This window comes from Ctenocephalides felis, unplaced genomic scaffold (genome assembly GCF_003426905.1).
Source record: "Ctenocephalides felis isolate EL2017-DRISC unplaced genomic scaffold, ASM342690v1 CF-g0.4_SCAFFOLD_01170, whole genome shotgun sequence".
Classification (NCBI taxonomy): domain Eukaryota; kingdom Metazoa; phylum Arthropoda; class Insecta; order Siphonaptera; family Pulicidae; genus Ctenocephalides; species Ctenocephalides felis.
The window spans coordinates 86188148-86211798 of NW_020537324.1; the positions used below are offsets into that span (position 1 = coordinate 86188148).

At 27.6% G+C, this 23651-nt stretch overlaps 1 protein-coding gene across 1 annotated transcript in view; it reads left to right on the plus strand.

Annotated features, from left to right (window-relative positions):
• The first annotated feature begins 2579 nt into the window (after positions 1-2579).
• The window catches only part of LOC113367896 (T-box protein H15-like), an 87550-nt gene continuing 66478 nt past the window's right edge, over positions 2580-23651 (plus strand). Inside the window, exons 1-3 of the mRNA XM_026609470.1 lie at positions 2580-2733; positions 7867-8192; positions 10223-10341. Coding sequence (XP_026465255.1) covers positions 2580-2733; positions 7867-8192; positions 10223-10341 — 599 coding nt within the window. The remainder of the gene's footprint in view (positions 2734-7866; positions 8193-10222; positions 10342-23651) is intronic.

Consider the following 23651-nt stretch of genomic DNA (forward strand, 5'->3'; position numbering starts at 1 on the left):
GTATTAAATTTTGGTTAGTTTCACCGATATAAATTGAGGCGCAGTGTAATCAATTAATTTGATCAATCTTATTTAAACTAGTGGTGTATGGCATCGTGCCTTAAGGCAAATTGCTGGAACTTCCCATACCGTAATAAAAAATTCGAGAAATTTTGAACGTTTTCAAATATATTATTACAAATAGTGTAATTGTTTCATTATTTTTGCTATCTTTTGTTATATCTGAGCAAATCAAATGTAAATCATAAATAAATCAATTTATCTTCAGTACATTAGCAGTCTAAACGCACTTGGGTAAAAATTTGTACCAGAGTGGCGCTTAGACTGTGCTTAGCCTGAGTAATTTTTCGAATTTTTTTAAAATCCAAAATAACAAAAATATTTTATAGAAAATAAAAAAAGATGTAATAATTTTTTATCATCAAAAGCAATTGTTTTGTCAATACAAGCAGAAAGTTTTTTTAGATCATTCAAATCGGACGCTAAATTCACTCAAAAACTGCCCGTTTTTTCACATTTAGCTCTGTATCTTCGAAATGGCTGGGCCTGCCTTTGCCAAAAACTAATAACCACTTCTTCCAACCATTACTAATTGAATGCTTTTTAGATCATTCACATCGGATGCTTCGTTCTCTCAAAAACTCGATTTCTATTTCCTGGCCCTGCCTTTACCAAAAAGTAATCAGCACATCTCCTTATCAATAGGAATCGAATGTTTTTTGAACCATTCAAATCGGTTGATCCGGCCCGAAAACGTGACCAAAAAATTGTTTGGACGACGTTTCGTTATATATACATAAACACACATCCATTTTTTCTGAGGTATGCCAAAACGTTAGGAAACCTTCTAAACGTCGAGGAATGCAAGAATTTTCAATTTCGATTTTTGGACGATTACAATATGGACACATATTTTGCCTAAAGCAATTTTTAAAAATATATTTTTGTATTATTATGAAAAAAGGTATCGTGTCGGATCATTTTATTACTAAAGTCTCATAAAATTGGCTAAATATTTAGGTAAAATCTGGATGCTCCGAACTCTGCCAGAACTGCGAAAATCATTTCGATTACTTTTGTACTGTTAATTTTTTTATAATGCTTGTTGAAACATATAATAGGCGATGTCTTGCGAATTCGAGAATATTACTCATGACATCATGTTTCATCTCTATTTTGTAACTGCCTCTTGCTCATCATAAACTGCCTAGTGGATGGGTGCCATTAGCAACATTGTGCAATTCAGATTAATTCAGTCCAGATCCTGAAATTAGCAACATAGAAACTTGTCCATTCTCATCTAGTCGAAATAACAATATTTGCAACTGCAAAATAAAATAACATTGACCTCTTGGGTCATAACCTCAAATTCCAAAAGTGTTTTAAACACCAAATATCCTGAACCTGCTCCAAAAACTCACAACTATCCTTTACCCGAAGACCCTTCTTATGTCCACCACTGTTCGAGTCCTCCTCTTTTTCACACTCACACACACTGACACACTCACAAACACCGTACTCCTCCTCCAGTTCAGAAAGAGGCCGACAACCGAAGACTCACACTCCGCCTCCGGCGCACCCTCTATTGACCTCGGCAGGGGTAATATTTTGTCTCGGGAAAAAGGAACGACCTAAAACAACGCTGCTGCAACCAATCGCAGGCTATGTAGAGAACACGCCCGACCAATTAGAGGTTAGATTTGTGAAGAGTAGGGCGAGCAGATCGAAAAGTGTTATTTGTGAAGCAGTCAGTAACGTATGTACTGTTGGATCGTGTAGACGTGTACATAGAAACGCGCGTGTGGTTTTTGGAAAAAAATGTGATTTTTGAAGAAATTGTGGGGAAAGGTTTATGGATATTGATTGAAGAAGGTTTCAGTTGTTATTGTGTGAATTTGTAGATTTTTGAAACAAGTGCAAGTGGTTCTAAAACTTTGTCAAACACTCGGGCTGGCAAGGATACTAGTCGGTCGAAGCGCAAACATTGTACAATTTGGCACATTGGACAACAAATTTAACAAGTTTTGTGATACACATTAGAAGAACACATAATTTGTTTAAATTAAAAAATATCAACAACCGTTTGACGCTAATAAATTTAGTGCAAAATTGATCCTAAAACAAATAATTCATTTGTCAGGGCTTCATCAAGATCACACTAAAAACCCACCGGGTTCATTTCAGGACCATGGAATTGCAAATAAAATTTGTACGGATCTTGTCGTGTTATAGGTGATATTGGACTTTAGAAAAAATTATAAAGAATTGTGTTAATTTAGTAAATAAATAGTAAAATAGTTTTGTGTTAAAACTAACACAAACACTACAAAAAATCTCATCAAGAGTTTCTCGTTAGAAATTCCCAAAAGCATATTTATTACAAATAATTACTACTAAAATTTTAGACTTATGAACTCACAGTGAACTTTAGTGCAGTGTACAAAATAAATAAATTAATAATTTTTCTAAACTAAATGTGTCTTTTATGATGACATAGTCCTCTATTTCCCTTAATATCTCCGTTAAAAAAAGTCGTAAAGACTTGCGGTTTGCTCTCAAAAATTCCTAAAGGATTCGAGATGATTTTGGGGGCACAGCCGAGACCCGGGGCACCGCCCGCGCCCCCAAGCACGAACGCAAACGCCCCCAATAAATTGACGCGTAGCACCGATTTTTCGATAGCGGCTATCATGTCGAAAGCCAAGCGGGACAGGGAGCGGCAGCAGCAAAATTGTAAGTTTGAAAAATAGAAAAAAAATATAAATTTGGGTTAAATTGGAAAAATTGATAAGTGTAAGGGTTGTTTGGGGTTTTGGGTAAATTACAAAAATGTTTGTAAAAGGTTTAAAAGAGTGGTTCAGAAGATATTTAGAAGTTTTGGGGACAATGTCAAGTATATTTTGTAGAACAACTCTTTTACACATCATCGTAAAAAGAATTTAAATACAAATATAATATAGGTATTTATATAAACTCAGGAATTCTGTTGCCTCGTTGAATTTTATAATAAAATTTATTAGTTAATAACAAAAATTGTTACTAAGATTTTATTTAAATGTTTTCGTAGAATTACATAATTGAAATTAATATATAATATTAATATATACAGTAAATACGGTATAAATGAATGTTTCAATAATAAAACACAAATCCAGCTTTGTAAAAAATCGTCTTAATGAGTTTATATTCAATTGTATAATACTAATAATAATATTTACAAGTTATCAACAAAAAATAGTTTCCAAGAATTTTGTATAAGATTTTAAATAAGCATTTTCTCAGAACTAAAATAATACGGGAAATTATATAGAGTACAAAATAATTATTACAAATTAGAAATCTAAAAAATTAGAAATTATTTTTCATTAAATTTAAAGTGCGATATTGTTTTATATTACGGCATAAGATATTTTGTTATAAAAGTTGCGACGGATAGAACTAATCTATGAATTTGTTAAAAATACAAAATCTGTTTTAAATTTAGGATTAACTTATCAAAAGTCAAAAAAAATGTATATTATCTATTTAATTATTTTAACTATTATAGAAATGCACACAGTTAGTTTTTAAATGAGTAATTTAAGTTAATTTTTTTTATACTGGGAATATTTTTAACTTCAATCTACGAGATTCAGTTAAAATGATTCATTTTAATATAATTTACTCAGTTATTTATTTATTTAATTATTTCAAATACTTCATGAAAGCTAATTGAAAATGTTATAGAAAACCGTGCAGAAAGATTTAAATATTACAGAAAAACGTTCAGAAAGATTTATCTAACTACAAAAGTTCGACATTTTTAAATTGTAACGATGTATTTAAAAAAATCATCAAAAATGTGATATAATTTAAAATTAATCACTTAATAAATTTTCCAATTTACTCAAACATTCTGAGATTTATTGCTTATTTGATAATAGAATAATTTTAACAATTCTATAATTAATAATGAACATAATACAATAAAAATCTGATTTACTAACACCTAATTTTTTTGTTCAAATTTTACCTATTTCAATTTTTGAGATCAAAATTGCTATTGATAAAAAGTTTGATGATATTTTTTCATAGATTTTTATAAATAAAATTATTATATTAGTGATGTCTAAGAATAAATGTAGAAAAATCTTAAAACAAATTTATTTTTTTATAACTGTTCAACAATTCACATTTTTGCAATAATTAAAAAAAAAATAGGTAAAATTATTTCTTGTTATACACAAATAAAAACTGAAAATGATGCATAAATAAAAACGAAACGCTTGTCCGAATAATAACTATAAAATTAGTAGGTAATAATATAAAATGCTTTAAATTTGAATACTAAAATTAAATTAAAAAAATCGGTGCTTCTTGACTAAAATTTCTACTTTACTCTGAGAAAGAATTTTTTTAATTTTTTGATATTAATTTATTTTGCAAATTTGTGAACTTGACAAAAAATCTAAATCACACGTAGCTATTTTTTTCTGAACTTTACTTTCATGGGGTCAACATTTTATTAAACAAAATGTCTCTAAAGATGACACTATAGATAAAAACGAAACGTTTGAACAGAACTATAATTTTTAAATCACTTACTCGCATATATTTATACATATATATATATATATATATATATATATATATATATATATATTATATATACATATCCATTCACATATAATTTTTTTCCTCTAATTACATAATCTCCGAGCACGTCGGCTTCGAAGACCCTTTCATTGTCTCTGTCAAATAATAATTTCCGAATTATACATTTCGGAGGTCCCTGAGAGAGACCTCAAGAGACCTCTATCTCTTACCGGAGACCTGTAATTTCCGATAATTAGGTTAATTCTTTCCTCTGCAGGATTTCCGATAAGAATCTTATAAGAACGGAGGTATGGGCATCCGTCGCAAGGCGAATCGTTAAAATCGAAACGTGTGCGGAAATCGATTATGGGGGGAATAATTTTAGTTATTGAATAATTTTAGTTATTTATTGGTTAATTTGGGGTACGCGCGTTTTATTTTTAATAAATTGGGAATTAGAATCGAGTGGGAATTTTATAATGCTGATCACACGTTTCGATCAGAATTTAATGCCATCATTAGGAGTTACTTATTTTTATGAATTTGTATTATGTACTTAATATGCCTGCATTAAATAGAATTAGTTAGAAAATATAAAAAGTTAAATAAAGCACTGAGATAGTTGACTGAATCTGTATCGAAAAGTATATATATATATATGTCATAGATATTTTTTTTTTTTTTAAAAAATCTTATTTTTGAAGCTTTTTATAATAAAAATTGTGACCCACTTAGGTTTTATAAAAAAATCATTTATCAAAATTATTGATGTCAATATAAAAAAATCAATATCGAATCAAGCTCACACCTCAGTTTCCTGCTCCCAAAATCTATCTCTTAGATTTTGATTCCTATTTTTTTCGGTTTCGGTATAATTATCAATTCCCTCGAACCGGCGTAACGAATTCATCCTCAGTGATCTGACTAATAATACGTAATTGCCCGGGGACGACATTTTTGATACTTTTGACATTTTTGACGTTTTATCGAAACGAAGAATCTATCTAATTGTATTTGGGATTTCAAAAAAATGATTCTGGTCATTGTGTGTGGTATTTCACGGCGAATCAAACAGAAAAAACGGTTATGAATAGAATAAGTTATTTAATTATTCAGGGCGAAAAGCGTGAATGTCGCCTTATTCTTATAAAATGCACTATTTTTTCATCTTTAGTTATAGTACAACAAATATATCATTTGACTTTATTTTACAAATTACAAATTGTATTAGTTCTGGGCCCCCACTGTTGCATCTTGACTACCATTGCCTATTGACCACCAATTTTACAAACTTGATATATTATGAAAATACTAGAGATAAATAAAACTACCTATTATGATTTTTATATAAATACTTTAAATAGCCATCATTAAGGATTTTTGATAATATTTATTCATTGGTTAGAAAATATTAAATTAGAAATAACTAGTACATAAATTATTCTGTTGAATTAGTAATCATAGTTTTGTTCGTTGTGTAAAAAACTTTTTGATTTTTGGAATTTGGACATACTTAGAGATTTTCAAAAGAATTGCTATTGTACTGAAGCAATAACTGTATGTTTATAATCGTTATTTCAAATTGGAAATATAGAATCAAATTCTTCGTTCCGAGTTATATAATATGTCAATTTTTTTAAATATTTTTAGCCTCAAAAGACGTTTAATAATTATGTATCTTATCTTTAACATTGAAAAAACAAATCACGTAATTGAATTAAATTTAATAAAAATATGAAAAATATATATTTTAATAATTTTCATAAAAATATAATATTGGACCGAAAATAGAATTTTGGACGAAATGTATATATTATATATATAATAGATATATAGAATAAAATTTTAGAAGTAAAAAAAAGTAAAACAATAGTGTATTTATGTTTACACGTTTCGACATGATTTTTTTCATGTTTATGAAATTCATCAATAGATCTACCATTTTGAAAAAAAAAATCATTTAGTTAGTAATTTTTCTGTCAAAATTGTAAAATCACTCATGCTGACATAATATATCAGGACAAAGAAGGATCTATAATTTTTTTTTACTTTTACGTTTTAACATATAATTTCTTATCATCTATAATTTCTTATCATTGCATTTAAGAAAATTTCTTACACTTTTAGTTAGTAATTTTTCCATTAAAATTGTAGATTTACTGATGACATAGTCTTTTCATTTTTACACGATGTTAAAATTATGCTTTTACAGATTTTTTATATCTAATCATCGAAACGTCTAAATTGCTTGTCTCGAAATCTCAACTTTTAGATTTTTTTACACAAAACATTAATAAATCAAAAAAAAAATCACAAGATTCTTTGTATCATCAAAACGTCTAAATTGCCATCTCCAAATCCAATGCAGGAGTAGGATCTTAAGTCAACTTTTAAATTTTTATGCAGAACATAAAAAAAAATTATAAATAATATTATAAATCAGAAATAAAAGCACAACGACAATTCTAATCATTTCCGGATAATGTACCAAAAATCGTATATTCAAAAGTCTAAACCCGAAATCCTCAAACTCAAAAGTCTCAAAATCTAACTATCAAATTCTCAGTGTCATTTCATTTCAAGTTTTAGATATTTTATGTAGAATATCATTAATAACCAGAAATAAATCTGTAAGATTCTTTCTTTAAAAACCCCAATAAAGAACTAAAAGTCGAATCGTCAAAATGTCTAAATTTCTTGTTAAAAATCTAATTATGATGCGTTTATTACACGATCTTGGACCACCTTCTTATGGTTAAGGTTTTAATCAAAAATAAATACGATCTTGGACCAACTTTTTATAGTTAGGGCTTTAACCAAAAATAAATCCAATTTGTAGATCCATGGATGAAGAACTAAGAATCCGAGGAACAAAACTGCTTGTCTCAAAATTCAACTATCAAACCCTTGGTGCACCATCTCAAATTAATTACTTTTTGGTTTATTTTTGCAAAACACCAATATAAACCAGAAATAAATCCAATTTTAAAACAATCTTGTCATCGAAATAGACATTTTGCTTATTAATTAATTCCTTGTCTCAAATTCTGACTATCAGTATAATTTCAAGTCAGATTTTAGATATTTTATGTAGAATATCATTATTTACCAGAAATAAATTTATGAGATTCTTTGTTTAAAATTCCTTTAAAAAAAACTAAAAATCGAATCGAATTTATTGCAGGATCTTGAGTCAACTTTTAGAGTTGTATACTAATATACACCAAAAACGTCCAAAATTCTTAACATGTTATAATCAATTAACAATTTTCTTTCCTTCTCCATTACCAGTGTCCCCGACCAACGAAGACGTCGAAGACATCGAGGTCGACGTCGAACAGTGTTCGGACAGCGAATCTACCGCCAATTCGACCCACACGACGAGTCCCTCCTCGATCAACATCAACATCAACAACAACAATTGTCCGAGGATCGTTGCTAAACAGCAACAGCAACATCAACAGTCCAACAATAGTAACAACAGTATCAGTGGTGGTAATGTTTCGGCCGGCAATCCCGCCGGGAACAAGAGTAATAATCCGAACGAGAGCGGTACGGAGCAGACGCCGCCGAACAGCCCGAGCGGCAGCGAGAGGCTCAGCCCGGACATACCCATGGTAAGGGAAATAGACTTAGGAGGGAATAATTGTATGGTTTTTGGGCATGATTTGCCTGCTGCGAGTTGCATTCTTGATTATTTAAAAAACAACTAGTGGTGTATGGCATCGTGCCTTAAGACAAATTGCTGAAACTTCCCGTACCGTAATGAAATATTCGAGAAATTTTAAGTTTGCAAATTTATTATTACAAAGACTCTGTAACTTTCATTATTTTTATGCTATCTTGTTATATCTGAGCAAATCAAATGTAAATCATAAATATCCATAATTTATCTCCAGAACATTAACAAACGTCATTTCATTTCGTATTCAATTTAAAAAAAAACAGTTGCCTAATTTGCACAAAATTTAAAAAGTGCTCCCGTATAGTCACAGTCTAAACGCATTTGCAAATAATTCTGTGCGACATTTTCACTTATACTGTGCTTAGCTTGGCGGCATTTTCACATTTTTCAATAGTTTGACGGAAAATGCGGACACACACACACGCATCCATTTTTTTTGAGTTATGCCAAAATGTTCAGAAACCTTCAAAACGTCGAGAAATGCAAAAATTTTCATTTTCAATTTTCGGCCGATTACTCAAAGATAACTATGATAAAGAAACAATAATTAGACAAAATTTGTGGTATTAAACTTTGATTTTTTTGGGCACATTTGCCAATTTGCCACATTCTTCTATACTTTACGAGTTTACAAATTTACACAAAACAAAAATTCAACCAATGGTGCATGGTATCGCCTTAAGGAAAATTGCTGTAACTTTCCGTACCCTAATTTCAAACAATAGCAAATTTTAAAATTTTAGAAAATATTAGTTTTTTTGTCTATTGATCATTTATGACCGCCAAATGTAATGCTTTCGTTTTTTCATTGGATCTCCAAAATCCTTGACCTGGGATGGTCAATATAAGAAAAATGTTTTTTGAATCATTCAAATCGGTTGATCGATTTATTATAGATATATTGTCATAGTAAAAACGAAATAAAAATAATATATAATTTTGATTATCAAATTTTTGTCTATGTCGAGTTGTATTTATTGATTTTTATATAATTTTATATAATTTATATAATTTTATATAATTTGTTTTATATAATTTATATAATTTTATATAATTACAACAAAAGAAAAGTTGTTTTAAACATTGAAATTGACGTTCAATTGATAATTGTAATGCCTATTGGCAAGTTGCAATATAAAACCGCATTCTAATCAAATTTAATTAAGAAAATAATGATTATCTACAGAACCATAAAAAATCACATAAAAATGCAGTCCACGCGTCCAGTATAATTTTTAATTCTTAAAATTCTGAGGTAGTATTAACTTTCCGTAGGGGAGTTAAGTTATAGTAATCGCAAAAAAATCGAAAATGAAAATTTTTATATATCTTTACGTTTCAAAGGTTTCTGAATATTTTGGCATACCTCAGAAAAAATGTATGTATGTGTGTGTGAGCGGATACAAATTTTCGTCGACGATTTCGGGAACACCGATCAACCGATTTGGGTAATTCAAAAAACATTCGATTTGTATTGATAAGGAGACGTGCTGATTAGTTTTTGGCAAAGGCAGGTTTAGCCGTTCCGAAGATACGAGGCAAAAAATGCCAAAAACGGTAAATCAGTTTTTAAGAGAACGGAGCGCCCGATTTTAATAATTCAAAAAACATTTTACTTGTATTGATTAGATGAAGAACTGATTTTTGGAAACGCAGGTCCAGAGATTATAGACTCTCAATAAAAATAAGTTAAAAAAATGTCATTTAGCGGAGATAGAGATTTTAATAAGGTGTACACATTTTATGTAATTTTTTTGGGTTCCGTATCCAGATTTTTATTTACGGTACGGCAAGTTCCATCAATTTGCCTTAAGGTACGATGCCATGCATCCCACTAGTTTGAAATTTAAAGCAAAGTAGTCTAAAATTATGAATGTAGAAGAATATTATATTTAATGATCTTAGTCAAATATTAATGTAAATAATACATAAAAATGATTTAACAATTTTTATCTATTTCAGAGAGGAGACAGGTGTAACAGTGACGACCTGCGATCGGTCCGGTGTCATTTAGAAACGAAAGATCTTTGGGACAAATTCCACGATCTCGGGACAGAAATGATCATTACCAAAACTGGAAGGTAAGATACAAATAAAAAATTATAGTTTTATATATCTATTTACTAGTTCACTTTTTGCGTTTAAAACGTTTGCGTTTTTTTTTAAAGTAAAAATAAATAAACTAACAGAGTTTCTACGAGGTTTTGAAATAATATCGCACCTTTCCCACAACCTCAGGATTAGCACGAATATTTTAGGACTAAGTGTGGCCAAATCGGTTAACACACGTCTTTTAATATAACATATCGAAACACCAAACTTAGCTTTATAATTAATATCACTGCTCCTCGATGTCAATCGGACATGTACAACAAACTCCCGGGTTCATCAATTTTCCCCATATTGTCACAACATAAATTTATTTATTTACACCTAAACAAATAGTCCTAATATCCGTTTAGCAGTAGCAACAACATAACAACAACAAGAAAAACACACCACAATATCCACAAAGAGCAAATAAGACGATTGAAAAGCGCGTGTGTGTAAATTCCCTGACAATGGCCATTGAAATCGTTGCGAAACGTCACTTGGTAGTGACTCGACTATTATGATATTGTTGACTTAAATAAACGGCTTCTCTCTCACTTCTGTATATATATACACATTTATATATATATATATATATATATATATATATATATATATATATAAATAAATATTTGTATATTTAGAATGGGGAACAATGCAACACGCCCATAATATTATTTGTACCGCGGTTTTCTATGTTCGTTTTTATGTTATGCACATATTTATATAAATAACGGTTTATATTAGTTTTTAATAGGCAATTGATATATATTTCTAACTATTAAATATTTTGTTTGTATTCAGATAATTTTTTATATCATAGCAAACCGGGCGAACTCCGTTTCACCACCAGATGGTTTCATTTTATGTAACATTTCGTTTGGTGATTAAAAGATGAAGAAAAAAATTGCCTGCTGATAAAATTAAATAAAAATTTGCACGATACACGTGATTGATTTGATGCTTTCCAATTGAAATGTTAGGAAACAAGTAACTTATTTTTTTTACTTTTTTTGCACTATATCACAGTGAACATAATGCCGGTTTGTCACTAAAAATTAACTAAGCAGAGAATAATGAGTAGCTATCAAACAAATGAGTAGCAGTCAAACAAAAAATCTTAGTTTGTAGTACATGCTCAGTATCAGAGATGACGCTGTATGTTGAAAGGTTAACAAAAAATTACAAAAAAATATGAAAAATTACGAAAAATTACTTGGGGAGGGAGGGCTATAGCAAGATATCACGTGTATTTACATTTTACCAGAGTTACTAAAATAAATCCAAAAATTCTACAAAAAAAATATAAAAATTACAATTTCTTCTTGTAACTAAAAATACGTAATGATTGGTGGGTGAGGGGGCAGGGGTAATTTTAATTATCACCACGAAGGGGTATGGGGCGACTAAATATCCTTAAAAAATCGATCACGTGATTAATGGAAGTCCCCTTAGAAGCAGAACCTCAGGTTTACTCTTCTAAAATTTTGATAAAACTTTGCTTAGTGATAGAGCTCACTTTCAAACTGAGCACCTTAAAATATTATAGGCCTAGGAGAAGCGGTTTAGCTATAAAAATTAATTAAAATTATTCCTTTTTTTCTAACTTATCACTTTGAACAATACTGTTTATAATGTTTGAATATCACATAAATCTGCATGCATATATTATGTGTGTATGTATGTATGTATATTAAGGTAGTCCTTAATATGGACATTTTCGAATTTTTACTCCCAAGGGCTCAAATAGTTCCAAATTGATAAAAAAACAATTCTCTCGAAGTTTTAGCTCTGAATATTGTCTTTTAGATAGAGCGCAATTCAATCAAAGTTTTGTATGGAAATAGCATGGAAAAATTTTCAAAAATTTTAAAAATGTTTTTTAGATGTAATTTAGCGAACAAATAAATGAATAAAACTCATTCATTTGTCGCTATGTTATACCTAAAACATTTTTTTTTTTTAATTTTCAAAATTTTTTTCATGCTCTTACCATACAAACTTTGATTGAATTGCGCTCTATCTAAACGTTAATATTAAGAGCTAAAACTTTCAGAGAATTGTTTTTTATCAATTTGGAACCATTTGAGCCTTTGGGAGCAAGGAAATTCAAAAATGTCCATATTAGGGACCACCCTAATATGTATATATGTATATATGTTTCTACATATGTATGTATGTATATTCTATCTAAAATAGTTTTTTATCATCCGTTCGTCTGTCATTCTAAATGTCAAGTCACCTTTTCAAAAAATCCATTCGTCAACGATCCGAGAACGTTATCTCGATTTTTATAATAAACGTTCTTAGTGTATTATATTATTCTGTGTGTGAACCCGTGTGTGTGGCTAGCTGTCTATCACTGATCGAAAAATATGATATAGGATAGTTAAAACAGGGGAAAACGAATTTGAACATAAAGGGGCCACTATAGAAAAATAATAGATAGGGTAATAAATTGATGCGTTTTGTGCAAATGAATTGTTTGTATGTGGGAGTGCCGCAAGGAACGGTTTAAGGACCTCTTTATATTATTTCTGGATGATAACTCTTGAAATCTCTGTTTTTTTTATTTCCATATAATCACAAATTGCCTGGTAAGGACTTCATAGTCATTTTAACTAAAAAATAGATATTAAGAAAATACAGACATAATAAATTTAAATTATATGTTGATTATGCTAAATGTAACAGAAAAAACTACAAATCTCAACAAGAATAATGCAAATATTTTCTGTAAGATTAGATAAGGAAAAAATACTTATATTTACTATATAGAGATCAAAATAATTTGGTAAAATACAATAAGAGCTAATTTTTATTCGAAACTTGTTTTGAATAAATAAGACTAGACGGAAATCTTAAAGGAATAATATTTATTATTATAGACTTCGACTTGCTTGTGATAAAATAAACAAAAAAGTTTTCTAATAACGCTAAAAAAATTTAAAATCATTTTTTTAAAATATTAATTATATATCAGGTGCTTCAAAACTTTTTAAAAATTACTTGTAGAGATATATAATTTTGTTGAGTTTATGCAAGCGTGCTTATAAATATTCAAACAGCTTTTTAAAAATATATTGTAATAATTTACAGACCCACAAATGACCTCCTGTGTCACACACAAATATATATATATATATGTATACGATATATATATATATATATATATATATATATATAAACGTGGAGTCACATATTTCAGATGTTATCCTTAAATGGCTCGCGATTAAAAAATGACAAAACAAAAAATTATACACATACGTTTGGATGATAGATATATAAAAATACAGCAATATATATATATATATATATAAACATGTGTCTGTATATAAAAGTGTAATCTTCGAGTAGGGTCTGAAATCGTTTTGTTAATGTCGTCTTGGAATTTGACAATTATTGTTTTTTTATTAAGTAGCTTGTCAAAGATTAGATTTCGGATATATATATATATATATATATATATATATATAGAAATGTATACTATACACCTGGTTACAGGTGTTGCTTGATTTAAAACTAACAAAAGCCATAAAATATCACTAATTTGACATGCACGTGCTAAGAGAGGAAGAAATTGATTCTCGAAAATATTTTGAGTCGAGATAACTTTAAAGATTATTAATAATAGTAATTAACTGAAACGTTATAAGTTTTTTTTAATGGATTATTACTAAATCGATATTTATAAAAGTTACAAAATTTTGCAACACATTGTTTTACTAAATTTACATTACTTTTGTTACTGAATACATACTGTGTTTTTACTAAGACGATAACTACTTTGATAGTCGTTACTATGAGTTTTTTTTAAAAAAATGTTAATATTATAAATTATTACTAAAATGCTATTATATTTAAAAATTACAAGCCCACACTACGTTATTACTGTAAAATAAATATGTTACTACTAAATCTGTAGTACATTGTTCGATATAAAGACTTCATCACTAAATCGAAAAGATTGCTTGCTGATTTGAATTAAATTATACTAAACTGATACTATATTCCAGATACTACTTTAGTACCAAGTCGCTACTATGTTGTTACTAAAATTGATAAAGCTACAAAATTGCTGAAAAGTTGTTCCTATAATCTCACTATATTAAGATGTCAATACTAAAAAATTTATAGAAAATTTAATTAGTCATTGAACTATTAATAAGTAAGTCTGTTCTTGTTTATTGTTTATATAATTTATTTATGTAGGCTCTTGTCTCTTCAAAACATATCCACGAAAAATGATAAAAATATTTTTCACTCTATTTGATAAATTGTATTTTATTTATTTTTTGATTCATCAGAAAACTCTATTTAATAAATATAAATTGTTTTTCATACTTTAATATATTTTAGAAAATATATTTAATAATTATCCTTGTCAAGCATTTTGGTTTCAAGATTTATCATCTAGAAATAATATAAAGGAGGTCCTTGAACCGTTCCTTGCGGCACTCCCAATTACATTATGTGTATCACATACTACACTCTTTTGCTAGCACTTTTTTATTAAATGATGCAACAACTACAAACGCTTCGGGACTTTGATTAGTGTTATCATCAGTATAATCATGAATATTATTTTTACATACATATGGACATAAAATTCAAAAATATGAGTAGGGCCAATCTATGACACAGAATAATGCTGATCCATAATTTCCTAGTTAGTAGTGTCTTATTTTCGAAAAACCAAACATCATTTATAATTTTGCAATAGAAATAGTTTATACAATGTATAAGTTTTCTGACTACATATAGTACAGTAAAGTGTGTGTGTATATATTACCATCCAGGTATAAAATCGATCCCGTATCAAAACTTCTAAGCCTTTATATTTTTTTCTTGGTCGTTTCTTTAACAGGTGCTTCGATGTCGATGTCGTTCTATCGACAGCTCTTCAGGTATTTACAACAAAAGAAAAAAAATATTTTGAACACGAATTTACATGAACAAACATACTCCTAAATGGTCATTTTGGACACCTCGAGATAATATATATATATATATATATATATATATATATATATTATATATATATATTATACAGGTGTATCGACTGAATTGATGTTTTTTTCATGTTTGCGTCTTAATCGTTTTGTAAGAAAATATTTGATGCCTTAAGTAGCTATGAAGACGATTGAATTATTTATTAGTATTGTAAATATATAAATAAATAAATAAATAAACATGTAAATTATCGGTTTAGTACCGATTTATATATTTTTTTGGTATCAACTTTTTTTACGATGCAATATTAGTAACCATACTGTATGGACTTGGTACTAACAAAGTAATATTGATTTTGTAATGATAATGAAGAATGTAAATATTTTAGAATTTGTTATTCCAGACGTTTTGATGAAAAATTTTACGTGGATTTTGATGTACATTTTTAGTGAATATAAATTTTTTTAACAACTTATATGACACCCAATAATATTTAGAAAGAAATGTGAAAGTTGTACAAATTACACTAAACACTGCGACTGCAAGTTATAAACTTTAAATTTTTCATTTATAATAATTAGTTGTATAATAATTGTATTATTGTAATTTAATGGGATAATTTTGCACTATTTAATTAGCATATATATTTTTGATTGAATTCAACAATAATTTTAATAAGAATTAAGTAATTATAGTATTTGTAAAACTGTTGCCCTGATAATGTTTTGAACATTGAAGATCTTTGTTGTAAATAAAGTAATTTAGTAATTACTGAATTTAATGCAGAGTACCCTTATATATAATATATATATATATATATATATATATAATAAAGTAAATATGCACACCTGTCGCACTTTTATATGCTCATTTGCAAAACGTTTTCACGCGATTATTAGCACCGTGTAATAATAAGGTAATCAAATAATAAAATCGATTTATAAATACAAATATATATATATATATATATATATATATATATATATATATATTTACTAATAATACGGTTTCGAAATATAAAATATATATCATCCTTCAGCTAAAAAATATACAAAATAAGTCCAACACTTTAATAACACTAAAAAATTCAAATATTAATATTATAACTACCAGAGAAAAATATATACTAAAAATAATTAAAAAAAGCAAACTAACAGTTAAACACAAAATTATTTAAAAGTTGAGAAACAAAATAGTCTATATTAGACTTATTATATTAAAAATTACAGATTGCATAAAACCTGAAATTAAAAATAGATCAACCTTACAGAAATTTATAATTGTTTTTGAGGTTATTGTAAATTACAAAAAAACGTGTTTTTGTACCCAAGTAACATGAATAAAAATGAAAATAGATTCTGCGAATCTTCTAAGGTCAATATTTTTTTATGTAAAGAATGCTCGAACAATTTTTATTAAAAGTATGATTGTATAATAAAATGTGTTCAAAGAACATCATTTAGAACTGTTGAAATTATAAATATGTTCATTACAAACTTTCCCAATATATTAACAAGCACAATCATTGCAATCGACTTTGCAAACCAAATTTAAAAACCTTATGTTCAGGACTTTTGGATTTCAAAACAAAAAATAGAAATATAAATATATAAACTAATTAGAACACTGGTAAAAAATAATATAAAAATATAAATTTCTATATAAAAAAATATAAATATGTGGATTACAAACTTTCCCCAATATAGAAACAAGCACAATCATTACAATCGACTTTATAAACCAAATTTAACAACCTGAAGTTCAGAGGTTTTGAAATATTTTTTTTATTTGGGGTTTTTGTATTTTGTTTTTTCTTGCCTATGTGTGACAAATGTGAAACAAATGGTTGTATAAATTGTTCAACACTTTTTTGTTCTATTTTGATTATATAAAGTAATTTCAAGCAATTTTTCTGAAGGCAAAATGCAACTTACACCTAGTTCAATTTCCTGTTTCTTTTGAATTAGACCGCTTACAAAATAATTAAGCTGTAAAAACTAATTCCTCATCATGTTTTGCAATAAGCATTTTTTTTACAACACTTTGAAGGAGCAATTAAAGAGTCCTCCTTCGTGCGAACTCTACATCGGGATAATACAATATAATACATATATATATATATATATATATTTGTATATGTATATATTTATAATGTATATATGTATAAATTAGTGTTTATTATAACAACGGTACCATAAAAATGTATTTGCAACACGAAAAGTGTGAATTCACTTAAAATGCACATCTGTTTGAATTCGTTAAAAAATAAGAATAGCAATGAATGCGAGAAGAACTCGTGCACCAAAAATTTAAATTGTATAAAAGAAATAATTTTCTTTATAATATTTGGTAAGATACTTAGAATATAGATATCATAAATAAAAATTGTATGTCCATTGTTACACAAAATATTTTAAGATTTTCCAATCATTATCGAGAAACATGTATTTAAAAACCAAAAATTGCACTTTTGAAGAACTAAAAAGGACGAGAACGAATTAGAATTGTCATCTATAAGCGAAAATCGCTTACACAGAACTATCCTTGAATAAAATTACTCTCTAATCTGATTAAGCGAAGAGAGCAGTTATTATAACATTATTTTTTAAAAAGTAAAAGTTATGAAATAAAGTATACAAAAAAATATATATAACCGAAATTTATGAATTTTTTTAATCTAATTTTCTAATCTAAAATTAGAGAGCAAGAAATATGATAAGAGGGCACTTTTATACTAGAATATCTGCATGAGTTAAACATTGAATTATACTTTCAATATTTATCCAAAAATAAATCGAATCAAAAAATGTTTATTACTAAAATAATCAAAAATTTAAAAAAAGTAACTTCTACGTAAAAATGTATCAATGCGGACGCCAAACATATCCAAAGTATTCAATTTAAAAAATATTCCTAATAATATATTTAAATCTATATATTATTTTTTTGCAACAATTAAGAGTACAGAGATAAGATAATGTAGTTTTTGCAATAAATATTAATAATTTGTAATTTTGCAAATAACAAATGTGACAATTATGGACTTAAAAAATTTGCAATTCAAAAAAAATTTGACGACTGTAATTAAAAAATCGTTAACGATAATTTGTCGACTTTGTTTTGGTATTTATTTTTAATAAATATCCTTGAAAACGAATGCTTGTGCGGAAATTGAGCTATTTCGTGTGCGGATCGGTTGAGCAGTTTTGGAAAAAAATAATAAATAAAATAGAAAAAAATATATTTGAATTTGGTATATCAAAATATAGTTTTTTTTGTGGAGATTCCAACAAGCTAGTCAAAAAATTTCTATATGTATATATATACATATTAATTTAGAAATATGAATAAAAATAGATGTCGCTAGGAGAAAAAATATTCTATGAAAAGAAACGGTTCGTTTTCTCCTAGCGACATCTATTTTTCAACTACGCCCTATTCTTTCTCTTTCCTATTTGATATTTCGTGTAATAGTATTCGTCAGTATAATGAATGACTTGTAACGGATAACACATAATGCTAATTTAGGTTTCCATGTTTTAGATTTTAAATTATAACACAATGACGATGAGACAAACCTAGTCCCGAAACGTTTGTGAAAATTATTATTTAATAAATAAGTGCAAAAAAGAGTTTTGTTTGTTCATATTCCTAAATTAATATCTATCTGTTGACTCAGAATACATTTGTTATATATATATATATATATATATATATATATAGATATATATATATACAGGTGTATATATTCAAGTTAGTCAAGATTTATTTGACCTTTTCAAGAAGCCAAACCTGAAATATTGATTAGTTCTGTCTGTCAATTGTTGCTCAATGTTGACGACTCACTCCGAAACATTCTCAAAACAACATTTACACAAAATCAGTAAGCCTGTCCGTGATTTAGTGATAAGAGCTTTGGCCTTGCTACATAACCAGCGGTAGTAATATCAGTTACTTAAAAACATAGATCTAAATGTCTAATAGAAATCATCTAACAAAAAAAATGGTACTAAACCCTGTAGCATAATTCCTTCACAATTACAACTGGTTATTTATTATCATCGTACACGGAAAATTTTCAACATTGTAGTTTGAAACAATTAGCTCGCCATAAAAATTTTGTTATCAATAAATGTTTGTGATAAGTTTGCTTTTCTGTAATTTGCAATTTGCAATTTAATTTTCTATTTTTCTAGTTTGAATTGCAAAAATGTGCTCGAGTTTTGCATAACACCTCGTAAATCAGTCAAATTTACGAAATTGTCATTAGGAACGAAATTTGCATAGATTGTGTTTGAAATTGATTTGAAATTGTTGCCAACTAGGTAATGGATATTTAAATATGTGGATTGAAGACAGAGAAGATTTTTTCTGATTTTTTTGTATATTATTATATTTTCCATTTATTCATTTGCCTATTGACCATTACATTCTCCAGTGTCGATAATAAGAGATTTAAGTCAACTTTACACCGTAAATAACCTGTTATTGATATTGTAAGAGAACCAAGGCGATTTTTATATCCACACATACACATACACACAAATATATATATATATCTTATATATAAAATTCTTCTGTAACAATGTAAGTTTCATTAATCCTCCTGAACTATAATTCGGATTTTCATGAATCTTCCTGAAGTTTGTTCGGAAAATTCTCTAGAATGTTTTGATTTATAGAAATATAGTTAGATTGTAGAAATAAATAGAAAAAATTACAAAAAACCGCTTATCATTGTTTGACCTTTAAAATATTTAAGGCATGGTTTGACATTCAAAACAAATGACAACTGTCATTTGCCAAACATTTCTATTCACTTATAGGCTAAGGCAATATTAAAATATAATAAATTCATGATTAAAAATAAAGAAAATGTAATGTCTACTTTATTATTGCCAAAAAAGAACCTGAGGTGTGCTAAAAATTAAAATAATATAAGATTACTAAAAAGATTACTGAAAAAATATAAGATATATTAGAAATATAAGATACAGTCAACATCTGACAGGTGATGCAGTCTGCGCATGCGTCTGTCAGTGATTGCACATAGCCTACAATTCACTTTGACTAATTATTATTTTTTAACTTTTAAATGCAGTCGTGTTTTGGCTTACTTTACTAAACCACGATACAAAAATAATTTATTAATTCAAGCAATTATTTAGAAGCTTCATTGTGTCAAAAATTCATATGTTTGGCATTGGATACGAAATATTTACTCAAGACAATGGAGCATTTTGTGTCTGAATATTTTTAATGTGCTCCAATTTGCATGAAATTTTAGAATTAGGTTCATCTTACTCTCAAGTTTAAAAGTAAAAATAATTTAGAATCATTTGCCACTTCCCGGGGGGATGGCATCTCTTTTCAGTGGTTCAATTGTATCTCTTTCAAACTAACGTTGGATATCGACAAAAGAACTAATTAGAATAGAAAAATGTTTAATAATGATTTTCAAAAAAGCAAATACTTTTCAAGATACTGGCTACTGAAAATTTGTTGTTTTTTGCGTTTTTCATCGTTTTTGGAAATTATTTCTAAAAGTATACATTTAAACGAAAATCATGTAATGAACAAAATTATATCAATCAAAATCCTAATAAATCGGTGTTCTATAAATTGTTTTAGAAACAATATTAGGCTAGATATAAAAATGGGGTTTCATAGTACTCAAAATAAGTTTTAAAATTAGTACTTCTGCGTGTAAGATGAGTGAGCTATCATGCAGATAAAAGACGCATACAATATTTTTTTCGTTTAAAGCAAATAGTTTTTGAGTGCCATTTCCACCAAAATTAAAAATAATCGTATTCCCTCTGGAATCAACTTGGTTTAAGAGATTTGACGGGTTCTAGAAAATACCAAAACTTTAGTGCAAAGGATCTCCAAAAAGCTCATGATTTCATGAAAAAAAATCTATTTAAAAAAATAAAAGATACGTATAAAGGTATATAAATGAAAATTCAAAGTCTTTTACTGACCAATTATTGCTTTTTATTATTTTTCTGTACTACAAATATTGATAGTGTCTAACCAGAGTGTCTTTGGAGTCCTTCAATGCTTTGCCATTTCAAAATAAGAGAAGTTACGGTAAAATTTTTGATAGAGAAAGTTGTAGCTCATTTAATTACCTTTAAAATAGTGTACTGCAAGTCTTGATAAAATCAGAATTAAAAGAGTTATAATTCAATTAATCCGGTGGGTGGTGACGGAGTGCAAATTGTTTTTACTTCTGAACTTAAGATTAAGATTAGCCTATTTCCGACACACGGTTTTTTCCTCTCCATTTATTGCAGTTTTGTTGATCGTAGGTTGAATAGAGCACATGTGAACAGGATTTGACAAATTAATTCACTTCAAATATAAACTTAAGTAATAATGTATATAAATTTATTAGTGAGAAAAATGAAATTTAGATATAAAAATTACTAAAAGCCAGTTGAAATATGGTACAAATATATAAAAATTATAGGCAACGTTATTAAAGCCATTATTTTGGGTAGAAAAAAACAATGTGATGTTGTACCTTTACTGGGAATGCTATTAATTAATTCTTTCTGGATTTGTTATACCCTTTAAAAGACTTAAATTTTCTACACGTGTAAATTATGCTATAAATCACAAAGGCAGGCGATGATTTTTTGTGTGATACATTTGGAAAGTCAATGTTTTAGTCGTGAATAAACAAAAAATCATTCATTTTTACATCCACACCTACAGGTATGACTAAAAAATTGTATAGCCCTTGACATTAAAATAAATTGAGCTATTGGAAATAAATTTGTACTATAAATTGCAGTGTTTAATTTTTATTATATAATTTTATTGAATATATTTCAATATTTGTTAAAGGGATAATTAAAGTGTTAACTGTGGGAATTGAGAATCATCATTTTATTTTAAGCAGTTCTACAGTCACTCATTTATTGAGGTAAATAGTAATTCGAAAAACAATAATTATTAATTTTAACTGAACGGTAAATATTAGTACAGGATATTGAAAAAATGCAGATTAGGGTACAGGACAACGTCTGTCGGGTCATCTAGTATATATATATATATTAGTATTTAAGTAGATTTCTGTGAGGTGTGAAATACTAATGACCGTTTCGCGTGTTTTACTGTTGTCATCATCAGTGACTACATCCTGTGTTCAATTATATATGTACCTATATATATATATATATATATATATATATATATACATATATATATATATATATATATATATATATAGTAATTGAGACTAGAGTTTGTTCCTACCATATAATTTTTGTTGATATTTCTTTCATCGATTTTATATCATATTTACTTTACAAATATGACAACTAAGTAAGAAATACTGGTTGATTTGACCATATTTTATTTCACAAGTTAAAAAAAAATATCTCCGATTTGGAGATTGAAGTCAAAGCTGAATTTGATTTTTAAAAATAAAAACCTAGTTATTTTGAAACTATAATAATTTTATACTAAGATAATTTTATACATTTATTTTCAATTTTAAAAAATAGTTTCTATTTTCAATTTAATAAAAAACTTGTATAACAGACATTTTAAAAAATATATATTTCAACAAAATCAAATAAAATTAAATATACAAATAAAAATCATATAAAAAAGCTGACAATATGTCCCGCGCAAAACCGGTACGCGAATTTCGACGTCAACCTGGATCTACCCCTCGTTTCAGGTTAATGGCGGATTCTTGGAGAAAAACTTAAAAACGTTCGAGAAACTGTGGTAAGTTTCCCTAAACTGACATAAAATTGTCATCTGATTTGTTAGAGCGAAATTAAGTAACATTTTAATTATTGACTTAATATAGAGTAGAATTAGAAGTCAGAAAAGGAGCAAGATTAGAAGAAAAAAATGAAGAGGTTAGTTGTAAAGAAAATGGAATGGTATTAAAATATATGAATATAGTGTATGATTTTGGTTACTGTTGAAGTGTTTTTTTTAAAAAGAATTTATGTGGTTTATCCTTTGAAGAAAAGACAAACATTCTCGAAACATATGAGAAACCCCCAATTTTTTAAATATTTGGAATAATTGTTTGGATGATTATTTAAAGTACTTTGTTTACATTCAAATATAATATGCAGATAAAGTTATTCTCATTTAGCAAGTTTTCTTCAATTGGTATAACGTTTGAGAAACCATGGGTATATAAATATATATATATATATTATATATATATATATATATATATATATATCGTATATTGGTATTGTCAGTCTGGTACACAATGATTAATTGAAGATTCTCGCAATCTAGTTATTGCATTAGCAACTTTGTGAAGCAAAAGTGCAATATGCATAAATTACACATGTATATATATATA